This window comes from Notamacropus eugenii, chromosome 3 (assembly GCF_028372415.1).
Source record: "Notamacropus eugenii isolate mMacEug1 chromosome 3, mMacEug1.pri_v2, whole genome shotgun sequence".
NCBI classification, from domain to species: Eukaryota; Metazoa; Chordata; class Mammalia; order Diprotodontia; family Macropodidae; genus Notamacropus; species Notamacropus eugenii.
In genome coordinates this window covers 117,097,651-117,115,950 of record NC_092874.1, presented here as the reverse complement: position 1 = coordinate 117,115,950, position 18,300 = coordinate 117,097,651, and the positions used below count along the sequence as shown (strand labels likewise).

General features: G+C 34.5%; 1 protein-coding gene across 1 annotated transcript in view; it reads right to left on the bottom strand.

Moving 5' to 3' along the window:
- The window catches only part of CHCHD3 (coiled-coil-helix-coiled-coil-helix domain containing 3), a 340,709-nt gene that overhangs the window by 102,338 nt on the left and 220,071 nt on the right, over window positions 1-18,300 (bottom strand). The window contains exon 5 of the mRNA XM_072652712.1: window positions 6,583-6,666. Within this exon, the coding sequence (XP_072508813.1) occupies window positions 6,583-6,666 (84 nt within the window). The remainder of the gene's footprint in view (window positions 1-6,582; window positions 6,667-18,300) is intronic.

Genomic DNA, 18,300 nt, shown 5'->3' with positions numbered 1-18,300 from the left:
CAGGTTACTGCCCTATTCCCCATTCCACATTGTCAGACACAGATTTATTCACTCTGTTCATGTAATTACATATACTGCTTTTGAAAAACTGGAATAGACTTTCTTTTATTGGATTAATCCTTGAATCTGAATATTTTATATATTTTATTAAAAGCAGATAGTATTTTTATGGGGAATTTAATTTTTTTTCTGCTTCTATGTAATTAAACAAACATGACCTAACTATGAGGTCTTAAAGAATGAGGCATAATAAAGGTAATAGCTCAAAGCTGTTTGTTTCACTGTACTCGTGATTGCTCTGAATGGCATGACAGTTAAAAGTGAGATTGGTTTTTATAGCCTTTCCCATCAAAATTCACTGACATGAGCAACCCTCCTTTCCACAACTCTCTGTAACGACAAAAACCTCTGGGGAGTGGATCTTATTTCAACATGAATGGGAAAGAAATGTACATAAACTCCACAGGTGCCAGGAGAAGAACATAACCTTTAGCACTGATGAATGACATTCATCTACAAGTCTAATCTGGTACAATTTAAATAAGCTGATTACCTGCCCAGAAATATTCTTTACCTGAAAGATTTTTAAAAAGTCTTTAAATAAAACCATTATATTTTGTTTTAAAGACAATGCAATAATTTGAAGACCATATTTTATTAATGTGCCTTAAAAAATGCCGACAGCTCTTTAGGACCCAGATGGGGGCAGGGGGTGTGAACAAAAAAATGAAAGGAATTTTAACCTATAAATCAAACTTATGAACAGCTATCCCCTTAAGAACAGTATTGTTTGTTTTAGTATCACACCTGTCACTGGTGCCCCATTACAGGACAAATCCTACATTAATTTCCTGAAAAGGCTAACACTACTCCACTCACTGAAATACTTGATAAGTGACAGACTTCATCTGGTGGTGAATATGAAAAATAATCTCTCCCCATAAGGCATACACTGCGTTGACAATAATCTATTTTGTTGTCATTTTCTTTTACTATCAGTGTTGGCATTGTTTTGGGGTTTTTTTCCTAAGCCACACAGAAATGAAGCTTCTAACTGACAAAAAAGTAGTTAAGCAATCAAAAAGGAAGGCAATTAATCATAGAGATGTGTCCCAACACTTTATGATACAACAGATAGATGCACCACCTACTCACTAGGGAGAGACTTTTAAAAACTGTTCATTGAATATAAACATTATCTTAGAATTTAATTAGCATTTCTCTCTGTAGGTGATGAACTAGTTCCATGAATTTCTTCATAATGACATTACCTTTATCCCAGTTTTTCCTGTGTGCTCTGAGTCAGGCCTGTACCAGAATGCATTCCCCTTAACTCTATAGAATGTGGGCTGTTAATTTGCAAACATCTGCTAAAGTCAATAGGAGTTTATAAAGTCAAAATAACATGCCACACATTACTGTTAAGTTAAATGCTGCAATTCCATTTTCACAGTTCTTTTGACCCTTAACTTCTCAAAATCATAAGAAATCCTCACACTGGTCTTCATGACTTACTGAGAATAAGACCCTTTTTTCTCTTTCCATCTGATTTTCATCCAATGAATTACTATAAAGGCAATAGAGCAGGGGTTCTAAATATATGTAGTCTATAGATCTTCAAAGGGTATATTAACAGAATACAGGGGGTCCATGAACTTAGATGGGAAAAAAATTACACCTTTATTTTCCACTATCCTCTAAAAAAAGTTAGCATTTTCTTCAACTATGAAAAATATTACTGCCAAGGTCCATGACACAAAAATGTTTAAGTATCCCTGCTTTGTATACTTTAGTTACCTCATCTGTAAAATGAAGAGTACGGACTCAATGAGTCCATATAAAATAAATAGAGATCTATAGAATTAATGTAAGCATTTAGTTGGCTTTTAGTGTCATCATTACGTAGGCAAATCCTCTTCTTCATTTCTTCAACATGAATCTCAGAATATGCTATATTGTAATGACCTAGATGTACAACAAATATTTGATTCTGGGCAAATCCTAACTGGTCAAAACTCAACTCAGACAACTCAAAAATAGTGCTAAAAAGAGAAAGCAGATTTGCAGAAATGTCAATAATTAAGATAGGGAATGAAATCAACTAAAGTAGGATATGCCTTCCACCATTAAAACTTTTTGCTAGTGTGATAAGACTTAATAATTATTAATAGAAAGAGAAGATATTTCTATTGCTTGCTACAATTTTCAAAAGTATTTTACAATTTTTCAAATACAAATCTGTCTAATCTTGTTTTCCTCAATTCCAGGCTTAGTTCATTGCTCATCTGAAGTTCAGGTGGGGAATGAAATTTTTCACCCACTTTGTCATTTCAGTTTGAATAGTCAAGTCCCTTTCACATAGCAATGGGATTCCCCTCATCAAGAAGAATGTGCCACGTTTTAAATACTGTGGAATTAGGGAATCATTTGTGAAAAAGAACACGTTTTGAAAAATCACACAAAAAAAGGAAACACTTTTTTGTTTGGACTTCATACAGAATAACTTTAATATATTCTTTAACACTTGATGTACAAGTTAGGTGAACAAATGTCACCTAGCTTTATAGCTCTTTTAATGTCAACATTAGCATATCTTTGAAGAAAGTTAGCTCTAAGAAGAGTTTTCAAATCTGTATTTTATTTTACCAAGTAATTTGGTCAGCCTCTAAAGGGAATGATTGAAACCTGTAGCAAGGCAGGTCAACAAAATACTGTATACAGAAATATTTCTTAATAATTAAGAGTTATTCAAAAGTGGAACAAATTGCCTTAAAAAGTGGTGAATTCCCTATCACTAGATGACTACTTACTGTGCATTTAACTGGGCTAGAGTAGTTCCAATTTCTTCTAGCTCTGAGATCCAGTCAAATTTCTTTGCATCTAACATTTCTGTAGAATTTCATAAAACTTTGCAAGGCTGCCTTGAAAATAAAGCATTCTTGTTATTCATTATTGGAATTATTGCCTTCATTTTTAAAGATGAGAGAACTGTGAGGAAACTAAGGCTCAGAGAAACTAAGATCTTAAAACTAATAAATGATGAAGTTGAGGCTAGATCCAAAAAATATCTGATGTGGTTTCAGGGATCTTTTCAATAAAATACAATTCGCTCCTAGGGTTTTTAAAAGGTGTGCAGTCAATTTTGTTGGATATGTCACAAGATCTGCTACCTTTGCAGGAGCCAGGAAGGTCACAACAGCAATTTCACCCACAAGTTTTAAACTAGCTTTTCTTAAACATTTTTTTATGTTCATGGAATACTTACATTGGGGAACTGTGGGTCACTGAACATTTAAACTCACTACAAAGAAAGGTTCCAGAGCAGTCTTCAAATCCATAATGTAGGTGTCAGGAATCCCTCCCTATCCCTTCACCCTGTTTTTTCTGGACTCACTGCAAAAAAGGGGGCTTTGCACTTCTATCAGTAAAATTTTTTTAGGAGTTCCAGGTTACCTACTGAGTAAAGTTCTAAGTCCTTTGCCAGATGTTTAAAGGCACTCCCAATTCAGATGCCTTATTCTCATATTGCTCTACTCCATGAACTGCTCCCATGATGATGCTGTGTTCTGTGTCTTCTTTATGCCTGTTAAATACGTACTTATTTAAATCCCAACTTAAATGTCTCCTCCTCTTTAGAGACATCATGAATCGATTCTCCTTATCACTACAGCTTTCCTATACATATATATACATATTTGGGTTTCATAAAGCACTTGATCCTTATACTTCATAAATGAATTCTTTGTATGATCCTTCGTGCTATGCCTTTTGCCCTAGATTTGTGTCTTTTCCTTCTACTAGACTGTAAATTGCAGGAATTACTTTATCTAAACTTTTAAGTTTTCTCCAACAATGAAGGTTTTCTATAACCAGGACATATTTAATCAATGCCTGTTTACTGAAAGAATTAATTATTGCTTAAATCTCAAGGGACAATAGCAGGGAATGGAAAAGAGAGGAAAATATTGAAATTGTGAAACCAAATAATAACTTAGAAATAGTTTAATATCACCCAAATAATATCACTACAAATATTCTAATATTAAAATAAAATATTAAAAGAGCTCAATGATTAAAGAAAGGTCTTATATAAACCAAAATATTTATAGTAGCACTTTCTGTGGCATCAAAGAACTGGAAACAAAGAAGGTATCCATAAGTAGGGGAATGGCTAAACAAATTGTGGTATATAGATGCAATAAAGTATTGCTTTATTATTAGAAGTGATGAATACAGAAAAGCATTAAAAGACTTATATGAACTGATTCAAAATGGAGCAAAACTAGGAAAACAATATACACACATATATAATAACTATAACATAAAAGAGAAAAATCCAACAAAATGAAATTGAACATTGCCAAATGCTAACAACCAAGCGTGGCTTTAAAAAAGTGACAGGAGAAGCCATTTTCTCTTGATTCTTTGTAGAGATGAGGGTCCATGGGTGTGGAAAAAGCATTGCATATAACATCAAAGAAATCTGATATGTTCTGCAGAATTTTAAATTTTTTTCCTCTTAAAATTCCTTCTAATATCTCTTTGGGAGGGAGAGTGCAGAGGGTTCCATTAAGAAATATAAATAGAGAAGACATTGATACATTTTTTTGAAAAAGGAAATAATCAAATACCTCAGATTGCCTCCTCCTGTCCCTAGGATAGAAGTAGCTAGTTATTCCAAAAGGCAGATATCAATTCTAGCACAACTGGAAACAAACTTTAAGGATACTGATGACCATAATGCAAATCAAAACAGAATAACCAGGAATCCCACATTTTTATCCATTTGTCCATCAGTACCACTCAATGTTGCTTTAGAAACTTCTCCCTGTGCTGTCTGAGGCCATTCAGAACACAATGAATATTTTATTGGAGCTCGTATGTCCAACATGTCATTCCATTAGTATTATTTCTTGCCATTTATAATACTTCAATGTATTTAAGTAAAAGAAAAAATTTTACTTAAAAGCATTAACAAAGAAAATTGTATCAACGACAAAAGTAGTCCACAAATTGTGTTTCATTTGTGAGTTTTACATACCTGTCCATTTGTACAATCTTATCTTAACAAAGCAAATTCAATAAATGTTTCATAGATTTTATGTTGAGGCTTTTGTGGGAATAGTCATCATTTACATTAACCTTGCTTCTACAGTAAAATATTTTCTGTTAGAGCAACAGGTAATAACAACTACTAACATTTATATATCATTTAAAAGTTAATAATGACTTTCTCTTCCTAAGAAGTCTATGAAATGCTTTCTTCTGGGAAGAGAAATATATGTGTGCCCAACTACACTGTACAGATAGGGAAGGGGAAAGAGAAAAAGGGAGAAGAATGTGCCTTTAATAGTGCTGACTCTGTGCCAGGAACCAGGCAAAACACTGTACAAATATTATCAGGTTCAGAAAGCTATCCTGACTTGCTCATACATAGTAACAATCAGTATGTGAAGAAGCTAAGATTAATTGATCCATTACTTTTTGCATTATACTACATTGCCTTTTTAACATATTTCTGGCTACATAATCATTAGTCAATAGTCACTAAGCATTTTTTAGGCGCTTGTTGTTTGCCAAGCCTTGGGCTAAGGGCTAAGAATACAAAGAAATGCCAATACAATTATGACCACTGTCTGTTACCCACTGAATAAAATCTACTTGCTTTTTACTACTACCTTTTTACTGTCCAACTCCAAATTTAAGAGTTATTTGCTGCCTTCTAAAATGACATTAAATCAGTCAGAGGCCATGTGACTTTACATGCATAAAGAAAAAAAATTTAGAATGTGGGGTAAAAGTGGCAGCATGGTATAGCAGAGAGCTGGCCTTGAAGGTGGGTTCAAGTCCAGGATTGGGTACATATTGGCTATGTGACCCTGGCAAGAGTCATCATCACTACTCAAGGCTAAGACAATAAGTTGCAGAGGTGCCAGATTGCACTGGTAAAGGGAGTTTCTCCACGTGAAAGATCCATATTATCAATGGAATCACTGGTCTAGTACCCAACCCCTATGTCATAATATAAACTGATCCTCTGTGAATATTGTGTTTACAGAGGAAATTGTGGAAGCAGAAATGCCATTCTTTATAAAAGAAATGATTTTAACTTCATCTTCAGATTTCTCACTTCCTTACCAAAAAGTTAGGTTTTTTGTCAGTTTAGTTTTGTTTTTAAGTGAGTATGTATTCTAGATTAACCTAGTTTCTAGGTTCAAATTATTTAATTTAAAAATTACCTAAGAATCCCTAAAGACCTATTATAATACCTTATCACAAACTGGAGGTAAGTGTCTCTAGTTCTTCAGAAGAGAACATACTTCCAGCAGATCTTATCATACTAACGTCTGTCGTCCAGGGATAAACCTAATTAAGTGCAAAGACACTCAACTTGAGGAGACCAGAAGTCTTTCAGATGAATTTTAGAGCATAGGAATTTTCAAGGGCCTGAGTATGTCAACGGAGGGAATGCCCACATGAATGAAATTACAAATGTTTTCCAAGTGAACTGCATCCAAGTTTTAAGTATCCCAAGGTTATCCATTTAAATTACAAAATAATGATAATTTTAAATGGTCATACCCGCTCTTCCAGTCTAGCCAGCTGCTCTTTGTAGAAAGCATCCTGTTTTTTTAGCACTCTGTCTTTCTCTTCCAGCTGCTTAACCTAAAAAAAGAAATGAAGAAAACATCCTATCAAGAAAAAGCAGCAACAGCAAAGTAAAAGTCAAATAAAAGTTGTAAGAAATAAATATACACAGTAGAAGATTCTGCAGTCTATTAGGTCACTGCCTCAGAAAAACATTAATAGGAAGATGATTGCTGTATTAAATGCAAAGAATGACTCTACATTGTTTTTTCCCCTAACAGCTGTGTCCTACTTTGTCCCAACTTGCTTGGAAATGTCAAATTAAGCACCAGACAAAGTGTCTTTGAACTCTGCTAGGAATAAAGACACCTCAAGAATTATTATTAAGCATTTATGCTTACATTTTATTCAAAATACAAATTACACTAATGTTCATCTTTGAATAAAAAGATTTCTACACAAGACATTTTATGTTGTGTTATTGCATTCTATGTTTTGTGAACTCTCTAAGTAATCAAGGGAGACATTAACATATGAAACTGCTTGCCTCATACTGCTAACCATTCTTTTAAGGAAGAGTTACAGGCAATAAAGGTGGAAGTAGAAGGGAGAACAAAAGCAAATCCCTGAAATGGTGGTAGCTGAGTACTTTGGGAAAGCTGGTAGTTTTACAAGTCTGATTTGTTAAATCTCATTTTCAAAAAGAATGAAAATAAAATACTTTCTAAACTTTTAAAAAGTATAATAATTAAAATATAGGAATGATGAATTATTCTGAGGATCTTAAAAAATGGAAAAGTATATTACAACTGTTTTTCTGAAACCACAGTTTCTGGCTCATAGATCCAAGTTTGTGGTTAAAAAAGCTTTTACACAAAAAACTTGAAGTATCAAACATAGTTCTTCATCCTACATAAGGTAAGTGATCAAATTGTCAAATTCTTAACAAGAAATTCTTAAAGCAGCAAATGACCCATTTAAATTCATCTGAGACCACTGTGAAAAATGGTTACTTGGATGATAGTGACCAGAAGTCCTACCTCTGCAAAAAGAAAAGTGTCTTTATACAAAAAGGCAGTTAAAATAGCCCCTTGTCTGCATACTCCTCTGTCCTCTTGCCTTCTGTGACATTGTACAATCTTTGTTTTCCCACTACAGGGCATTATAATACCCCAGCCCTCACTTTGAAAATTGTTTCTTCATCCCAACCCTCTAAATATAGGTATTTTTTGGCACTGCTCCTTCTCTCAAGTTGCTGTCCCTTATTTTAGGGTTCCATATCGTTAGCTTTATACAACTTACAGTTTCCTGCCTGTTTCTTTAGCTTGAAATGACTTATCTAGTCTCACTTTTCAAGGATTAACTCATCATGCTATCTAACCTTCTAAGAACCTAGGCATACCTCACATGGACTGGCTTATAATCATCTGTACCTGTTTCTTTTCCCTATCTAGACCCAAATTGTTTAAGGGCAGAGAATATGCCTTAATTCCATTTTTATCTTTGAGGAAAAGTATAACACATTAACTTAAACCAAGAGCACAATTAAATCAATGTTTAATACCTTCCTGTCAATCTTAATACAGATTAAAAGTTTCTCTGACATGGCAATTTTGCCCCTTTTTTTGTATCCCCAGAGCTTAGCATAGTGCCTGACAAATGATAGGCATTTAATAAATGCTGGCTGACTGAATAGATTTCCTTCCCATGCTACACGGACATAGGCTTCTCAAGGTGATGTAAATGCCCAAGTTTGGAATCCATTTATGTACATTACAGGTCTTTATTTCACAACTTACCTGGATTTCTAGGTCCTGAAGCATGTAAAATAAAAATTTATAAACCATATTAGGATATATTTTAAAAAAGAAATTACTGAGAAATAGTTTACCAATATCTTTCCAAATACTAACCACAGAAGGCAATAGGGAAAATGCTTCCTTACTAAAACATAAAGGACACACAAGTAGGGAAATGCTTAAAGATGTCAAAGGAAAGTTTAGAAAAGTGAGATAATGTAAATATATAAAAGCATATAAACACACATGTATTTATATAGAGTTAGTTACAAAACACAAAAAAGACCAAGCAATCTTGCTAAGCTACCAAGAAGAAAATCAACCAGAGATGTCACAAATCTGTTAATTATCTAGCCAATACCTTTTTTTATTTAAAACAGTAGCCTTCACATCTCTGAATATATTCAATTAGAAGATAGAGGATCATACATTTATTGAATGAATGACTGAATAATTACTACAATGACTACCTTTCTTTCCTTTTCTGATATAGAAGGAAATTTTCATCATGACAAAAGAACTATCAGATTATAAAAAGAATTATTCTTTGGCTGCCAATACAAATTACATATCCAGGGTTACCCTCTCAATCCTTTCAATTTCTTTCAAATGGAAGACGTAGACTAGCACAGAATCTGAGAGTGGACAACTGTGTAATTATTTTAATAGTACAAGAGGATTCAGTTATAACAACCTGAGTTATATAGTATGGAAATCATTTCCGCTACCAAACCCTTAATGTATCATCATCTGCTCCCCTCTCTGGAACTTCATTAGACATCTGAGATTACCCACCATGGCCACTAAAACACTTGCAAACTAAACAACATTTCTTGTGTTCATACATAGTTATGTAGTGAAGTAAAAAATGCAAAGAGAAAATGTAAGGAGCATTCCATTATATCTATTCATAATGCTCACTGTAATTCAGAAAGCTTTAGGTGATATTATTCAATGCTGTAAATGTATTGTTTGATCCTATAGATGGCACTTAGCCAGCCAATGAACTATCATTTGAATAGTTCATTGGAACATAAAAGATATACAGAAATAACCTCATTCACCTTCCTAAGATCTACTCCTTGAAAAATTTAAAAGCAATATACTTCAAAGGTCAGCTATGCATACATAATAAAGACCAAAGAGAATGCTACCTTCATCAGACAACACAAAACATGTGAAAAGATCATAAAGCTACCACATGAATTCAATACCGGAATCGCTATTCTAAGATCCAAAGAGTGTGTGCACACATACACGTAAGCGAGCTTATGTGCACACGCACATGTGAGTATGATTCTATGTATGTGTGGTAAGGGACATGAAAACAAAGAACACTGCAGCCATACTTCAGTCTATTTCTTTAAAAACAATGTGATACAGGGGGAGAAAGTGACAGGAGATAACTTTAAACTTAAGATATTTATATTTGTAAGAAGCAGACAGCTGTAGAAGACAGTGAGTCTAATTCAACCTAAGGAACAAAATGCAATAGTAAACAATATTATGGAAACTCACTAGACTAAAAACAATTGATTTAGTCAGGATCTGACTGCTATTTATAATGTTCAAATTAAAACAAGGCATTAAAGCAGAATTTAGATTTTAGATTTAGATTTTTTTTTTGAAAGAGAAAACATCACATTAACACCTTTCTAAATGATAGCATTCTGAAGAGGAGGTTGTGTGTGTGTATACGCAAAACTGTATAGAAATGTACATACATAAATACGCACGTAAGACTGATTTTTGCATCTTTTTTCTTTAACCAAAATTCATCATTCCTTCTTTTCAAGGTTAGGCACAAAAGACAAATGATTTTACTTGACTAGAGAATGCAGATTATTTTTACATTGCCAACACGACACACTGAAGTAAGAATTTAACAAATGAATTAAAATAAATTTTAATAAACCAAAATATTGTTTGGCTGACTCAAATTTCTCCAATTAGGGTTAAAATCTACACATTTTTCTAATAGAAACTTTACCTTTACCTCTGTTTCCTTTGATGTTTTACCACAATTGCAAGTTTCCAACATGACAGCTCAATCTTCTTAGCAGTCAGATGCTTTAGGGCACAGGCCTAACCAAAAGTACATAGTATATATATTTTTTTAAATACAGCGACTTCGCAATCAATGAAAACGATGTCATTGTTTCTCAGTATTTTACATTTCTATATAATAAATGTTAAGGCACAGATTTTGTCTTCTGGAAAACCTTGTTAGATTTAAACTAACCAGCTCCATATAAGATAGAGTTTCTTTAAATTTTATTTTTTAATTATAATAGTTCAAAGTAGAAAAAATAAGTATTTTCTCCATTTTTATAGGGTCATACTTTGGATAAAGCAGATTATTCAAGATGCTAATCTAAAACAAAACATCCAAATGATTATAATTCCTTCTCCCCGTGGCCTGGCCAATCTTAAGAACAGATCTGAAACATATATGATAACTGTGAGATATGGTTAATGATCACAATGATATGTTTAATACATCAAAGGCATGAAGAAACACATCACTGCTTGTAATGGGAAGTTGAAATGATAAAAAACAATGGCATGCTCCGCATAGATGGGACTACAAGTATACAAAATTAATCAATGTACAAGAATCAAATAACTGGCAAATAACATTTGTATTTTAAATTGCACAAATATCCAAAAAAAGAGCTTAACAAAAATCCATATAAGAGATACAAACTTCATTAAATGAATTCACTGCTAAAATATAAACTGGCTGCATAGCTGCATAACATGATCACTGGGACTATCAATTAGCCACAACAAAATAATTAACAGTAGGCATGTATTCAATTAACTGAATGCTCCACTTTTGTTGTAAACAATTATATGAGGTTCACTGCTTCAAGTGGTACTAACAAAAGTACTATAGTTGGGCATTACATTCTATACTACTCCAGAAAGTCACTTCAAAGGAGTAACAAATTAATTGCAACTTATTATTAGCCCATTAGCTTTTAAGGATCTACAAAACTCACAGACCAGGGTTAGGTTCAAAATCTGATTTTGTTAAAACTCATCTTTTATGTATTAAACAACCACAGAAATACAAAAACCCCTTAGACCTAATGTTTTTAACCTGAGGTATATGAGCTTAAAAAAGAACATACACACATTCATATACAAATATATACATACACATGTGTATCAATTTCCTTTGCAATTCTATTTTATTAAACGCATTTAAAAACGTTATCCTAAGAAGGGATCCATAGGCTTCACCAGACTGCCTGAAGTATCTGTAACAGAATAAAAAGCTTAAAAATTTCTGCCTTAGGTTGACACAGGGCCTTCCATCTAGGTAAAGCTGGTCTGCTGCAATCAACTCTGATGTAAACATCAGGAGTTCAGTCAAGTAGGAACTGGGTTAGTATGAAGTACTAACAGTAAAAATTTCTATTAGTTATTTCGTATTGATAAAAACAATTTAAACTCTTCCCTTAATATTTTAACACATTAACTTCTTATTAAAGCATTCTCTGGGAAAATAGGCAACCAGGAAAGAAATGTCAACCATTTTGAGAATAAAATAATAGCATTAGACCAGGAATAAGATTTCAAATTGAAATAGTGGTCACTGGAGCTGAGTTGTCTATGACACAACCACAAAAGTGACAAATTTAGAGATGAAAGTGTTGAGTTCATTTTTTTTCAAAAAAAATAACTCAAAAAGTTCTCTCTTTCTTTAGTATGGAATTTAAAAATATACTAACTGGAATGAAAAGTCCCTGCTTTAGGGGTGAGCTGAAGTCCTCACTTTATGAACAGCTCATATTCATACAGCACTTGAAGCTTTATAAAGGACTTTGCTCATTCCCCACTCCTAGACTCCCCAATCCAGCCCAATGGACCTCCTCTGTTTCTCATTCATGGTGCCCTCCATTTGTCAACAGGCCTTTGCAGTAGATATCCCTCAGACCTGAGATGCACTTTGCCCTCCTGACCTCTGCTCAGTCTTTCTCTTCCTTTAAGATGCAGTCTGTGGCACCATGTTCTGCATGAAGTTTTCTCTGATAATCATAACTGCTACTGCCTATATACACACACACACACACACACATACATATATATCAATGTTTTACTTATTTTTATGCATTGGCATATATATATATATACATATATATGACTCTCTTCTCAGAATATTTTTAAATAGACAGATACATTAATATATACTCCCATACTTGTGTGTACCCTGCCCCTCATTAGAATGTAAGCTCATTGAGAATAGGAAATTGTTTCACTCTATATACTCATTTCATCCTTGCCTACTACAATATATGGGACATACTGAACAACCTTGTGAAGTAGTGTGTGTATGTTTGTGGGTTTTATATTTGATATTTTATTTACACACACACATAATTATAGCCATTTTAAAAGCTGGAGAATAAAGGTAATTCTTTTTTCATAGATTACATTTTAAAGATTCAATTTATACTCTGGCTTTTTATTTATGGCTCTGGAGAGTTAGAGGTCTTGAGTTCAAATGCTACATCTGATGTTTACCTTGAACAAGTTACTTAACAGCCCTGAGCATCAACTTTCTCATTTGTAAAATTATGGCTAGACTGGATAGCCATTGAGGTCTGCAACAGCTTTTCTTCTATGACCCTATAATCACTGTGTATGTTATGTGGCTTTGTAGTGAAAAACAAGTTCTCTTATAAAGACATATTGGAAAATCTCTAAGTCAGAACCTCATGATTATGTGGTCAGAATTTATTTTTTTAAATGCAGAGCTGGACTCAGTTTTCTCACTCACAATTTTCCAATGGTTTCTCCTCTCAATAGACTATCCACTTCCATCCTGTATGCTGCAGGTTTTTTTTAAAAAAAAATGCACAGATGTAACTCATCTACAACGTGAAAGGAGGTAGAAGCAAGTTATATTATTATCATTCAGGAATGTAATCAGGACACTTTCATGTAAAGTCAGCTTAACTCAACTTGAAAAGCACTGCAATGCTTTATCATGACGAAGAATTCTCCAATTTAAGTGTGCCTAATGGTCTTTCTTAGGTGCATTTCATTTTTCATCTAGTTCTTAACTCACATTACAGCCTAGAAAAAAGGTCTCAGGTCCACAGACTGAGAGCCGGAAGGGACCTCAGAAGTAATCAACTCCTCATTTTAAAGATGAAAAACTGAGAGCCAAGAGAAGTTACTAAATATGGTCACACATCCACAAAGTATCTGAGGCAGAATTTGAGTCTGTATCTTCCTGAATTCCACCTGACCATCAAGGAAATGGCATGATAATGTGGACTCTGCTTCTTTTCCAGTTCTCTCTTCCAGTGTCTGAGCTCTGTTCTCAATCTTTCTAAGCTCATTCTGACCACCATTTGAGGTCTCCTGGTTCTGCTTCAATTGTAGGCAGCTTTTGCAGACTTCCTCTGATAGAACCACCTTCTGCATGAAGCTGTTCCTGCTACCCCCAGCTACTAGTGCTCTCCCCACCAAAGTAGCTTAAATATAACTACAATGTGTACACATATACATGTATAACATATACTATAAAGCAAATGATCTGAATGATCAAAGGAAAGAGAAAAGAAGTTTGGGGGCAATACAAAGAAACAATCTATTCATTACTATTAAAGAAAAATCCACCACACACCAGGCACTATGCCAGGCATTGGGGATACAAAGACAAAAAAGAAATAATTTCTGTCCTCAAGGGGATTACTAAATGAGCTGGACAAGGAAATGGCAAACACATATATAAGAAATACGTGTGTATGTGTACATATATTTTATATACACTTGTATAAATACATACTTACATTTGTTTCTCATTTGTTTATATATTTTTAATGTGTGTGTATTGTATGTTTATATATGTGTGTAGAAATAAAATAATGAAATGTCAAGGAGACTTTTAGGAGCTGAAAGGAGGGAGCTTTTGAAAGGACTCATGCAGTACAGTAAGAGATGGCCCTTGAGCTGAGTTCTGAATGAAACTAAGGGTTTTAAGTGGTGGAAATGAGAGAGGAATGTATTCTAAGAACTCGGACAGACTATGTAACTGCGCTGAGATTGGAGTGAAACGGCAAACAGGAGAGACAGCAAGAGGCTATTTGGACAGAACAAAGAGATGTGAAGGAGTGTTTAATAAGCCTGGAAAAGTAGCATAGAGACAATTTGTAAAGTACTTTAATGTCAATTAAGAGGTAGCAGGGAGCTACCTGAGCTTTATGCACGGGAGTGACAAGGTCAACCTGGTGCTGCAGGGATCTCACTTTGGAAGCTATGTGAAGGACAGAACGAAGATGTTTTTAGTTGTGTCTGACTCTTCATGACCCCTTTTGGGGGGTTTTCCTGGCAAAGATACTGAACCGGTTTGCCATCTCCTTCACCAATGGATTAAGGCAAACAGAGGTTAAGTGACTTAAGTCACACAACTAGTAACTGTCTGAGGCCAGATTTGAACTCAAGTCTTACCGTGCTCTAGCCACTATGATACCTAACTGTCCCCACAATGGAGAGCAGAGAGACTTGCAGCAGGGAGACCAATTATGAGGCTACTGCAACAGTCCAATAGAAGCAGCTAGAGAGGACAATACTGGGCCTGACATCAGAAAGACCTGAGTTCATACATAAGCTCAGAAAAGTTTTTGCTAACACTGGAGTAAGTTTCTCTACCTGCCACTCAGTTTCCTCAACTGTAAAATAGGGATAACAGCACCCATCCCTCAAGGTGCTGTGAGGATCAAGTGAGATGATACTATAAAAACACTTTTCTTAGTGTCTGGCACAGAGGAGGCACTTAATGTTTATTCCCTTCCCTACTTTCCCCTTTCCAGGTGAGAGATGATAAAGGGTTGAACTGTGAGAAGGTAAGAAAATATAAGATCTATTATGGAAGTAAGATCTATAAACATAACAAATGATTAGATACATGAGATGAGGAAAAGTGAAGAGAAGAGAATGAACCCAAGGTGGTGAACCAGAATGACAACGTATGGTGATATACTTAACAAAAACGGCCAAGTTATAAAGTGAAGTAGATTTGGAGGAAGAGATAAATCCAGCTTGAGACATGTTGAGCGTAAGGTGCCTTTAAGATATTCAGTGTGAAATGGACAGTAAGCAGTTAGTGATGTGGGACTGGTGCTCAGAAGGGAAACTAGATCTTGAAATACAGAAGTGGGAGTCACTTGCATAAAGATTCCAATTGAATCCATGGGGTCTGGTGAGATCAGCGAGAGTAAGGGTATGCAGAAAGAAGAGGGGCCAGGAAAAGTTAAGAGTTTAACCATTTGAGAATAGATGATAATTCAAAAATGGAAACTGAGAAAGAGTAGCCAAAGTTACAGGGAAAATCAAGTGAGCAGTGTCCTAAAAACTAAGAGGGGAAAGTTGCCTGAGGTCAACAACATCAAATGGTGTCATTTGAAAAGGTGTGAAGAAGGATGAGGGAGGAAAAGCTGCTGGTTTGGGCAATGACTTTGTAACCTGAAAAACACCTTAAGTACAACTTAAAGGCACTGAGAAGCCAGGAAGAGAAGCAGAAGCAACATGTATAAAAAGCTTTTTCTAAAAAGTTTGGCTATGAAGAGACATACGGACATTAGCTTGAAGGAACAGTGGGCTCAACTGAAGGTTTTCTGAAATGGACAAGATCTAAACATGAAAAATTTTAGGCAGCTAAGGAGCCAGAAGGGTCATATACACTGAAGTAATTCTCTGTTATAGCTTTTATACAGTTCTTAAGGGGGCAGGAATCAATCTCAATGTGGCTGTTTTGGGATATGAAGGGACAAAAATACTAACTAGAAATGACTAATGAAGATGAAGAGAATATACTCCAAGAGCACAGTGGTAATTTATGGCAGGGAGATCCTGAAAAGTTTTCTTGGGGAGGGGAAGAGAGTATTTTGGTTTTGATCTGCTGTGTCTGTTTTGTTTGGCTAAACACCCTCCCTCCCTGCATGAGTGGAAGGCAGGGATGTCAGGGCCAGCCTCAAAGAGACTAAGTGGCAAAAATGCTAAAAATAAGACTAAAAGCTCACATATACCTAAAAATGTATTATATCGAAAATTATGTGGCATTTTGCATTTCATTTCTTTTCCAAGGAAATAAGCAAAATTTCAAACGTGTTACAATTGCCTGCTCTTTTTCATCACTTTCTATTACCTCTATAGGAAGATCTTCATAATAATATACAAGGTACTTAACTATTTAGTTCTACCTAAACAGAGCTTGACTCTAATTCCAGCTTACACAGTTTTAATGGTATAAAAATAATGTAATAATTCTCTCTCCTCCATATAAGGGGTTTTTTGTCTATTCACTTAAAAAAGAGTATTACTAAAAATGGATCTACTCAGTCTTTCACAGTATCTTCTCTAACAAAATAAACCTTACCCATACTTAGGAAAGACAATAAATACACAGAAATGTACATTACCACCAAATAAAAAAAATATTTATAATGGAAGAGTAGTCATTAAGCCAAAATTGGGCACTGAAAATTGAACAAGCAAAGCTCTTGATCAGTTGGATAAATTGTATTTCAGAGGTGCTTTACTTTAGAAAATTTAATATCTAACAGGAGTTCAGTCAATTTCAATTCTGCACTGTAAAAAAAGGTATAAGGTACAAAAAAGAAACTAATTGAGTGGAACTTCTCTGATCAATGTAACTTAAGACAGAGAAGAAAGGTGTCTTTACTTATCATTCTCAACTATTTGCTCTAAGATGGATTGGTGGGAAGCATCTTTACACTCACAAGGGGTCAAATAACACCTGAATGCTAGCAATCATGTGAAAAGCATGATGGTGTACAGTTACTGTGGTACAGGAAAACACAAACATAGCAATTAGTCCTAACTGTTTTTATCAACCTTTTCCATACTGGCATTTTGCCCATACTTTGGAAATTTAATCTTTATTTCTAAGCACACATATATTCCTGTTGCACCACCAAAGTTAGATAGCTCAGAAATACTCTGACATGGGTAGAATGTAACTGTATCACTTTGTGCTGAAGCCTTTCATGTCATGGATCTAACAAAGTAGACAACAACAGGGAAAAGTAATTACTAAACAAGCTCTGAATTTCTTAACTTTTCACCAATATTACTCATACTTGCTCCATTTAAATTTTGAAAAAACTGTTATACCAAATGTGAAATATTTCTACTCTTGAAATCTGTTTATTTTTCCTAGATCAAAGCTTATGTCAAAGACCTTAAAAAAACCCACATCCAATAAATACATTAAAGATGACACAATCAAGTTCCAGAGAAGTTAAGTGACTTACTCAAATTTACCCAGTCATATAAATCACAATTAAACCCACTGAACAGTCCTAGCTATCCTGACTCCCAGTCCACTATTCTACTCAATACAGAATGATGGCTCTCTTGGAGTCTTTACACCTTTATCATAGAATCTAAAAGTAGGAAAAAACCTTGCAGACCACTTTTATTTCTATAAGAATTCCTTCTCCAATATTCCTAATAAGTGGTTATCCAACTTTTACTTGAAGATCTCCAGAAAATAAGAGCTCATTGCCATCATCCGTTCCACTTCTGATGAGCTCTAATAGTTAGAAGTTTCTACTTATGTTAAGCCCAATCTGTCACCTTACAACTTTAACCAATATCTCACTTTTTTCTCCCTCTGAGGCTAAGCAGAACAAGTTGTATCTCTTTTTACAACATAGTCCTTTGCACAGTTCAAGCCTGATATCATTCTCTCCTAAGTCTTTTCTTCTCTGATATTTTCTCCAGTTTTCTCACAATTTTGAGAGTTCCAGCTTATCTATTTCCTTAAAATGTGGTACTCAAAGATGATACACCTCCAGATGTCAAATGAACAAGGCAGTATAGTGGAGATATTTCTCCTCTTCTTCTGAATTCTATCATCGTCTTACCACAG